General features: G+C 42.4%; 1 protein-coding gene across 1 annotated transcript; it reads right to left on the minus strand.

Moving 5' to 3' along the window:
- Nucleotides 1-655: 655 nt before the first annotated feature.
- On the minus strand, nt 656-7,908 carry LOC109557464 (5-hydroxytryptamine receptor 3E-like). Its single transcript, XM_019958797.2, has 8 exons — nt 7,842-7,908; nt 5,685-5,851; nt 3,187-3,296; nt 2,862-3,031; nt 1,968-2,128; nt 1,398-1,602; nt 1,023-1,226; nt 656-891 (listed from the first exon to the last, which is right to left on the minus strand). Exons 1-8 carry the CDS (start codon nt 7,906-7,908, stop codon nt 662-664), a joined length of 1,314 nt encoding a protein of 437 aa, XP_019814356.2. The 3' UTR covers nt 656-661.
- Nucleotides 7,909-10,596: the final 2,688 nt, after the last annotated feature.

Genomic DNA, 10,596 nt, shown 5'->3' on the forward strand with positions numbered 1-10,596 from the left:
GACCTGGGTTTGATCCCTGGGTTGGGAAGATCCCTTGGAGGAAGGCATGGCAACCCACTCCAGTATTCTTGCCTGGAGAATCCCATAGGCAGAGGAACCTGGTGGGCTACAGTCCATGGGGTTGCAAAGAGTCAGACATGACTGAAGCGACTTAGCACACACATGAGTAAGAAATACATCTTTAAAAATGCCTAAGAAAATCAAAACTTCTAGTACAGGACATTTGTCACATTGAATTGTCATCAAAGCTTTATCACAGGCAGAGGGATACACAGATGATATTTTGAAACCATCAGTCCTGGATAGTTAACTTTTTATCTCCAAACATGATAAAGAGCCAGAGTTGTCTGCAAAATGATTTATTGGGGCCAGTTAAGCAGGCAGAGGAGGTAGAACTGCTATGCAGAAGATATAAAGGGGAGCCCAGAATCTTATGGGAGATCTGAGAGAAGCCAACAGAATGCAGAAACAGAGGAATTGTTCTTGTAATTGTAATTGGGTTGAGACTGACCGGCAGGGCTGGATTGAGATGCATGGAATGTCGCAGGAAACTTTATCATCTTTGGGGCCATAACAGTCAGTACTCAACAAACACAAAGACTTGGCTGACCCCTGGAGGCCAAAGCAACTCTGGATGTGCAGGAGCAGACAGATGCCATGCTTAGGTGTTCCAGAGGATGATGACTGTGACAATGGAAGTGGCCAAGAAGATCAGGTAGAGGCAGAAGAGCAAGGTGTCCATCATGTGGCTGAACTGCACCCACAGGCTGACCAAGTGCTGCTTTTGAGCCTTGTCTTCCTGCTGGGCCCTTGTGGACCCAGGGCACCCATTTAGCTTTGTCTCTCTGGGACCTGGCAACTTCCCCGCCAACTCCATGGGCTCCTTCATACCTACAGAGAGACAGAGACTCAGCCATGGGCCACCAGGGTCAACTGGGGAATTGTGGGGGCAGGGAAGGATGTAGGAGCAGAAAAGCAGAGGTGATGGAGGAGGAAGCGTGGGCAGTGCTGACTTCCCTCACCAGGCAGGTGGTCAAGGCCCGTGTTTCTCTTCTGGGGCACAGCAGGGCAGCATGTCCTTGGGCTGGTGCAGTGTAGAAGCAGGAAATGGAGCCAACGAGGCATAGGTGGGGGCTGGGTGGTGGCCAGGTCCAATAGGTAGGAGATGAAGATGGTCTCCAGCAGGCTGAGCACCATCAGGGACAGACACAGGGCAAAATAGACACCTGGAGGGAAGTTGGGCCTGCCTGAGGGCCAGAGGCACCAGCCAGGACTTCATTCTCTTCTAATCCCACCCTGGGAAGCACAGCCTCTTTTGCCCAATATATCTCCCTTCCCTGAGCCAGTTCAGCCAGTCCCTCCCACCCTTCTCTTCTCAAGAGCTGGAGGGGCCATACTGATGAGGGGGGTGCCACTGGCAGGGAGTAAGTCATTCATCATGAGCAGGAAGACATTGTAGCCCAGCAGAAGAGTTATCTTGAACGGAGCACGGTCCTTGCTTCCTGCTGGCAGATAGAAGCTGAAGGCATCAATGGAGACCAGAAAGCTACTCGGCACCAGGAGATTCATAATGTAGAATTTGGGTCTGCGCCTGATGGCCACCTAGTAAGAAGGAGAGGAAGGGAAGTGAATATGGGATTCAGAGGCTGCTTGGAATAGTAGTGACTGTTTCTGTCTCTGCCTTTCTCATTGGTCTCTTACCACTCTGGTATCTGGAGCTGTGCAGATAGCTTCATAATTTGGTGTAGAACTTGCCAAGGGAGAGTTAGATGAGAGCCATGAGCTTTAGAAAGGAGTGTGTGGCTAGGCAGCAAGAAGAGAGTGTTCTGGTCTCTGGCAGAAATGGTAAGACTGAGAAACCCTGAAACTTGGGAGATATCCATTTGGTGGAGATTGTAGGCAGCTCTACAAGCAAGAAGGAAGAAAAAAAAAAAAAGGAAGGAAAAAGCAAAGGCCTCTGAACTCACATAGAAGATGATCTGATCATACAGGTTGGTGCCCACAGACTTCTTTGGGGTGGCCTTGTTGATGCCCAAGAGCTCCCATTCTCCATGGGTCTGAATGATGTCCTGGGATGTGTGTGCTATTTCCCACACTTCATTCTCCATGCCCAGTGATATGTACTCCACTGAAAGGAAGAGCCAAATAATTTTCCAAAGATAGTCTCCTGTTGACTCAACTGTACTCTTTTCCCATCCTTTCATTCAACAATTTCTTAAAGTTATTTATAATAAATATTTATTTATTAATTTGGCTGCATTGGGTCCTAGTTGTGGCATGTGGGCTTAGTTGCTCCAGGGCATGTGGGATCTTAGTTCCCCAACCAGAAATTAAACCTATGTCCTCTACATTGGCAGACAGATTCTTAAGCACTGAACCACCAGGGAAGTCCCTCAATAAGTATTTTTGAGTGCCTAGCATATGTCAGAAAATTTTCTAGGAGCTGGGGATGGAAATGCACAATATTTTCCTAACTCCCTAGGAAATATTTTATGGAAAATATTTAAGCATCCAGACTTAATCTTTGCTGCCCTTGGTCACTGTGCATGCTAAGTCACTTCAGTCATGTCCTACTCTTTGCGACCCTATGGACTGTAGCCTGCTAGGCTCCTCTGCCCAAGAGATTCTCCAGGCGAGAATACTGGAGTGTGTTGCCATGCACTTCTCCAGGGGATATTCCTGACCCATGGATAGAACTTGTGTTTCCTGTGGCTCCTGCATTGCAGGCAGATTCTTTACTGCTGAGTCACCAGGGAAGCCCATTTGTCACCATTTATTCATAATTTTTTTATACATTATTTTCTGTTGCTTTATTGGTTGCTCTTATTGACTCCTATCCCTAAGACTCCACTTCAGCTCACCTGTGTAGAGAAATGAGCTGAAGGTGAGGGTGCAGTTCTGTTGGTCAAAGGGGAAGTAGAAGATGTTCAGGTTACAGATGCTCACCACCTTCATGGGTTTCTTATACCTGATGCGACCTTCATTACTTATGAATGCCTTGAGGCCTTTTGGGGTCTTATCCACATCCATGCTGTAAGAGAAATGAGGTGGGAGGCAGGAGCAGTGTTTTTTATTCTTACCCATCTACTCCTTTCTCAGCCATGTAAGACCACTTTATAGTGGCCTTTGGTAGACTGTGCACCATTGTTGCCAGAAGGTGGGGCTTCCCCAGCCCTTAATACGCACAATTCAGTGATGAAAATGTCTGGGAGCCACAGGTTCTTGGTTGCCACACTGATCTTCAAGATGCCCTCACACTCCTCTGGGTTCCAACTAATAAATGGGTTGTCCCAGACCTAGAGCCCAGATGGAGGAGCGGTGAGAGCCTGATAGGAATCAAGGTTATTTTCTCTGCCTTTTAAATTTTTCTTTAAAAAAGAAGCTATAAAGTATTTCAAACACATAGAAAAGTATATAAAATAATGTAACAAACATCAGTGTATCTAACACCCAACTCTGTGGAGTCAGTAGTCTGATAAATATATTTTGGCTTTTTTTTTAAGAAATAAGAATTGCAGATAGAATTGAAGCTGCTTATGTCCATTTCTTCATAAACTTTGATCCCTCTGCTTTCTCACTTCTGTGGGAAATTACTGGTGATCAGAGAAATCCTGTCCTTTCTGCAGAAAGGTTGAGATTCAGAGTTGAAAGGTCAGTGGCTCAGCCTCTCTGAGATAGAATTGCCTCCTGTGAAATAAGGCAGGGGGATTGAATGAAATTAGGCATGTGAAAGGATTTTGTGGAGTGTAATGCTGTTTTTAGGTATTATGTATTAGTCTCCAGGGTGGTTTTAACTGTCTTCTAGGCCCCTGCGATCAGTTTCTACTGCAAGGACACCTTGAACAGGTCCTTGGGTTCTATGAAGCCAAGAGAGTTGGTGGTCTTCCTCTCTTTGGCAGGTGCAAGGCACCATCCTTTCTTGTCTCTGGGATGACCTTTCCAAATTCTCCTTTCCAAAGCTGGTGACCTTCTCTGGAAACTTTTTTCAAGGATTATCTAATTCTGAGGCCTGGGGGACTTGTTTATTCTCAGGGCATTTACAATGTCAGCTGCAGTTTGTGGAACCACAGCCAGAACAAAGGGCTATATGCACATTAAATAAAAATTTATACTGGACCAGCACTTCTCATACCTCACTGTGCATATGAAATACCTGGGGACGGTGTTGAAATGCTATTCTGATTCAGTAGATAGGGTGACTAATTCATCCTGGTTTGCTGGAGACTTGGATTTAGCAAAATTACATTTTCTGAGAATTCAGTCTTGGACATGCTGGGATTGTTAGTCTCACTAGGAGGAGTCCTAGATCAAGTGCATTTCTAAGCTTCCAGGTGGTGCAATCAGCCAGTGCTCCCCATCTGGGAACCACAGTTTGAGAGCAAGATTAGGTGATCATGACTATTCTTCCGCTCCTCTCTCCTTCCCTTCAGCCAGTCTCTTCAAGTTGGAAATTGAAATCATTTACTTTCATTTCCCCCCTCATTTTCTAATTAAAGAACTTAAGGTAGAAATTTTCTGAAAAATTGTCCAAAGTTATATTGGATTGGCTGTAACGTCTTATAGAAAAATGTGAACAAACTTTTTAGCCAACCCAATACTTTGGCTACATTTAATAGACTTTCATATGTAATCCTCTTCATTCTAATTTCTACTTAGTTGTTTATTTTCTCTTTAGTCGAACATATTTTAGAAATTTAATTTTAAATTCCTAAGAAATAAGATTTTGGGAAAGGGGGCTACTCTTTGTATTTTGTATTATAGTCAGAGATTGTGGTCTAGATACTTTTGCTTTCCTTCTTGGTGGCCAAAAATGTGGTCAGTTTAGGGGAATATTCCATTTATGTCAAAAAGATTATGCATGATCATTGTACAAAGTTTGATATGTTTATTAAATCAAATTTCTTAAAAATCACTACATGTTTATTCTTTTTTGACTTGGTTTTTGAAAGCAGTTTATTGATACCTTTCACCATGCTTGGAGATTTTTAAATTTCTCTCTCATATGTTTCAACGTTATGTTTTGGGGTACATAAACGGTCATAATCTTTGTTTAAAATCCATTCTGACTGTAAATATAGGGAGAGAATAAACAGTTGGTCTTACCATTTCCAGCCACAGAAATGATGACAAGAGCTGTAACTGTTCATCCTGTCAAAAGAATTTCCTGTTTCCAGCATGTTGGTGGTACAAAGTCTGTGCATCCCAACCGTTGTTCATTTTTGTTTATCAAGCCCCAAGGTATGTAAAAGCTGTGCTGTGGTCAAATCCAACATTACTGGTCAAGGACAGAATCTTGATCAAAACATGTGTTAGGCCATGGGCAGAAGAGTTCATGGCAGGACTGGATTAGAGTAGTGCTTCTCAACCCTGGCTCTATCTTTGAATTACTTGAGAAGTTTAAAAAATTCTGATGCCCATGTTCCATCTAGTCAGAACTTCTGAAGTGGACCTGGACATTGCTGTACAATCAGAGAAGGGAGTCAGTGGGTGACAAGAATCTTCTATGTGTGGTTATACCTCATCCTGCTGAACTGGATAGAACTTCTTGGGGATCCCCACAGGGCACATGCTTATAGCAGTGATGGAGGAAGCTTCAGTGTGTGATTAAGGGTTTGGGGGGTTGCCTTGCTGGGAGCAGGGAAAAGGTTAAGGATACTAAGGAGGGTCAGAGAGTCAGTACTCACAACATCTAGGATGGCAGACACAGTGAAAGAGATGTTGACTATGGTGGGGATGCTGAAGTTGATGGCTGGACGGAAGGCCTTTCTCTCAAACACTGAATCCAGAGCGGTCATATACTTCCCATTCTGACCAAACCCTGTGCAGTTGATGGTGAAAGTACTGCCTCTTCCTGTAGTCAACATAGAATGTGTGAGAATTAGGGGAGAACACTTATGTTCCCTATATGAGAGGGTCCCAGGTCAGGAGCTTGGGGGTAGCCTGTGATAAGTCACTCAGTCGTGTTTGACTCTTTGCAACCCTGTGGACCGTAACCTACCAGGTTCCTCCGTCCATGGGATTTTCCAGGCAAGAATACTGGAGTGGGTTGCCATTTCCTTCTCCAGGAGATCTTCCCAACCCGGGGATTGAACCTGGGTTTCCTGCATTGTAGGCAGATGCTTTACCATCTGAGCCACCAGGGAAGTTGATATTAATGATACCTAACATTTATTGAGCATTGACAGTGTGTCAGATATAGTTCAAGCCCCTTAAATGGATTACCTTAGTTAATCCTTCCAAACCCCTATCAGGTAGAAACTATTTTTATCCTCATATAATAAATGAATTAACTGAGTTGCAATAAGAGGAAGTAAATTTCTGCAGTCAAATAGATCTTAAGAGGCAGAAACTGGACTTGATGTAAGCCCAGGTTTGTCTAATACTGCTGTACCATATACCCCCAGGAATGAGATGGAGAATAGGGGAAAAGGATCACCATGATCCAGGTGCCAGGCACTTTCTACAAGGTGAGGAAAGAAGGGTTGGGCTGGAAGGCAAATGATAGAAATTAATGTGGTGAGCTGAATTAGGGCTCTGTCCTTGCTAATGTTTCTTTCTGCATGCAAAGCATGCCCAAATCTTTATGCAAACTGAGCCGTGGGGCAGCAATAGCCATCAGAGAGAATTACATTCCCGAGACCCTAAAGAGAGCATATCTGTTTCACCTTAACCACCCCAACCTCCCTTCTCCCTATTTTGCCACTCAACCCTATATATCAGCGTACTAGTTTGAGCTTTTGAGGTCTTGCCTTCCCCTTTCTTCTGACTAATAAAGATTCTAATTTTCTACTAGAGCAAATTTATTAGAGAAGTAGCAACCTGGAATGAGAAATAAAGATGGTTGGTGACCTCTGTGATGAGAACATCAAGCCTTATCTTTTCCCAGAGTGACAGTGCTCTCCAGGCAAATCCTTGGATCATTCTGTGAGCAATGAATATTCATTTGTCAATCACTGTGAGTGGCCAAATGACATTTATCATGTTTTTTACTGCCTAGGCTAGGTGTACAATTTGTGTTTCTTCTCTGCTCTGGCCTCTAAAGCACCTCTTGTTCAGTCCTCTTCTCATTGAATCCTCTCATGCCCCTATCAGTTAGAAACTATACTTTTGTCTTCCTACACCTCCCCCCTTATCCAAAAGTCACATGACAACCTGAGAGGGTAAAATGCCATTTATTGGCACCTATCAAATGCCAGGCACTGTGTGGTCTCTCTCATTGAATCCTCACAACACTTCAAGGTGGCTCTGTTTTACAGATGAGAAAATGGGAGCTCTGAGAAGTCAAGAAATTTGCCCAACGTTACACAGGTAACCAAGTCAGGGACCAAGATTCAAACCCAGACCTTCTAGTGCTAAATCCCATGTTCTTTCCAGTATACCATGTTAACTCCAGTATACCAGTAAAGCACACTGTAGCTTTACTCTCCACCTGCTGCTCTCTGACATCTTACCTAACCTAGAGCACTTGGATGCAATAACTAGTGGGGAAGTTATAGCTGAAAGTGGGCCCTTTGCTACAATGGAGTAGGTTTTGGAGCTATAGAGAGAAAGAATTACACCTGTGCATAGAAAGGTGGATAGTCATGGAGGCTAAAGGGTAGAGAAAACAATTGGGGATGGCTCATGAAAAAAAAGTAGAAGAGTCCTTATGTAGCATGTCAACAGAAGGGGATCTTCTATCTTTCAGAGAAGGAGAGCCTATTTGGATATTATGGTAACATAGTTATGAAATAACTATGCTCATCTTAGATAATTTCTAGAAGTTGGAAATTTGAAAGCACATCTTAGGTGTTCTCCCAGAGAGGGTCCTTGCTTCTTTTCCTGTGTTGCCCATTTCTTACCTGGAAGCAGAAGACCGAGAACAAGAAAGAAGTAGAGTCTCTCCCTGCGGAACCAGCTTCTGTCCATCTTCTTTGTCTAAATTCTCCTATGAGCCTGTACCAGGACCCAAGAATTCCCAGACTAAAAGAGCACAGGCCACACCTAGAGTCCATCTTTGAATACTGATAGGATTAGCTGACCACTGACATTTGTAACCTCCCTGGAAACAGAGTTCCGGTTGTCTTGTCATTGCCCTTGCTTGAGGTTTAAGGCTTCTCTCTCAGATGTTTCACTACAACATGTGTGGTTGTGGATTATCTGATATTTACTATCTTCAGATCTTGGTGTGATCTCTCAGTCTATAGATTCATCTCTTTAATTCTGGAAAGTTCTCAGTTATTAAAAAACATTGTATTTTTTCTATTCTCTCTTATTAGGCATATGTTAGATAATTCCTTCTATCTCAATATGCCTCTTAACCTCTTTTATTAGTTTCCTATAGTTTTTGTGACAAATCACAAACTTACTGGCTTAAAAAACCCTCTATTTGTTATTTTACAATTCTGTAAACCAGAAGTCTGAAATTTGTCTCACTGGGCTAAAATCAATGTTTTGGTGTGACAGCATTCCTTCTGGAGGCTACAGGAGCAAATCCATTTTCTTGTCTTTTCCAGGTTTTAGAGGCTCCCTGCATTCTTGGTTCAGGGTCCTATTTCTCTATCTTTAGAACCAGCAACACTGAGTCACTTCTCTCATTCTAATGCTTTTCCACTTATATGAAACTTTGTGAATACATTGTGTCCACCTGGATAATCCAAGCTAATCTTCTCATGTCATGGTCCATTGATTAGCAACGATAATTCCATCTGCAACCTTAGTTCCCTCTTTTGCATTGGATCTAAACATATTGGTGAATTTTAGAGATTGAGATATAGACATCTCTTGTTGTTGTTCAGTTGCTCAGTCAGTCATGTCTGACTCTTTGCAACCCCATAGACTGAAGCACTCCAGGCTTCCCTGTCCTTCACTATCTCCTGGAGTTTGCTCAGATTCATGTCCATTGAGTCGATAATGCCATCCAACCATCTCATCATCTGTCACTCTCTTCTCCTGACCTCAATCTTTCCCAGCATCAGGGTATTTTCCAATGAGTCAGCTCTTTGCATCACATGGCCAAAGTATTGGAACTTCAGCTTCAGCATCAGTCCTTCCAATGAGTATTCAGGATTGATTTTCTTTAGGATTGACCGGTTTGATCTCCTTGCAGTCCAAGGGACTCTTAAGAGTCTTCTCCAGCACCACAATTTGAAAGCATTAATTATTCAGTGCTCAGCCTTCTTTATGGTCAACTCTCACATCTGTATATGAGTACTGGAAAAACCATAGTTTTGACTAGACGGCCCTTTGTTGGCAAAGTGATGTCTCTGCTTCTTAATACATTGTCTAAGTTTGTCATATCTTTCCTTGCAAGGAGCAAGTGTCTTTTATTTTCATGGCTGCAGCCACTCTTTATAGTGATTTTGGAGCCCAATAAAATGAAATCTGTCACTGTTTCCACTTTTTCCCCATATATTTGCCATGAAATGATGGGACCAGATGTCATGATCTTAATTTTTTGAATGTTGAGTTTTAAGCCAGCTTTTTCACTTCCTCTTTCACCTTCATCAAGGGGCTCTTTAGTTCCTTTTTGCTTTCTGCCGTAAGGGTGGTGTCATCTGCATATCTGAGGTTATTGATATTTCTCCTGGCGATCTTGATTCCAGCTTGTGGTTCATCTAGCCTGGCATTTCACATGATAGACTCTGCATATAAGTTAAATAAACAGGGTGACAATATGCAGCTTTGATGTACTCCTTTCCCAATATTGAACCAGTCTGTTGTTCCATGTCCAGTTCTAACTGTTGCTTCTTGACCTGCATACAGTTTTCTCAGGAGGCAGGTAAGGTGGTCTGATATTCTAGGGGACTATTATTCTGCCTACCATATGTCTCTTTCATATTTTTCACCTGTTTATCTGTGTCCCTAGTGATTTCCCCAGGGTTAACTTCTGGATAACAAATTCTCTTCTCAACTGTGTATATAATGTATACCCTCTGACCAAATAGCCCTAAACCAAACACTCATAGTCATGTAATCAAAATTTAAAACTGTTCTGATTTCTCTGAGATGCCAACTTTGACATTGACTTTAAACTTTCTTCATATGAATGTCACCTTACAGCTTCCTAGCTAAATCAGTTGCAGTAAGTCCCCTCTACACAAACCTTCAAGCTGTGAACTTTCAAAGATATGAGCATGCCACTGGATGCCAGCTCTTGTACTGTACTACTGTAATTTTCAAGATACTGTACTGTAAGATTTTAAATGTCTTCTTTGTGTCTGTATTTTAATGCATTGTTTGTATATTATTATTATGTATTATTTGTGTGCAAAGTATTATAGGCCTATTATAGTATAGTACTATATAGCCAATTGTGTTAGTTGGGTACCTAAGTTAACTTTGTTGGACTTAACAAATTGGGCACTCTCGGAATTCATTTGCATGTAGGGGTCTTAGTGTATAAGTGTATAAACACTGCAAGCTTTATGCAGTGACAAAGAATGTAAGTTTCTAGTAACCAATCACAATAGAAAACAGTGTACTTACTCGTTCATGCTTTATAAACTGAGTCGTAACCACTGAGGGTCAAGCTTCCTAACCACTTCTGGTTGGAAGTCTCTCTACTCTCAGTTTGTTTCTTGCTGAATGATATAGTCACATCAAATAAAGTTCTCT

This window comes from Bos indicus, chromosome 1 (assembly GCF_029378745.1).
Source record: "Bos indicus isolate NIAB-ARS_2022 breed Sahiwal x Tharparkar chromosome 1, NIAB-ARS_B.indTharparkar_mat_pri_1.0, whole genome shotgun sequence".
NCBI lineage: Eukaryota > Metazoa > Chordata > Mammalia > Artiodactyla > Bovidae > Bos > Bos indicus.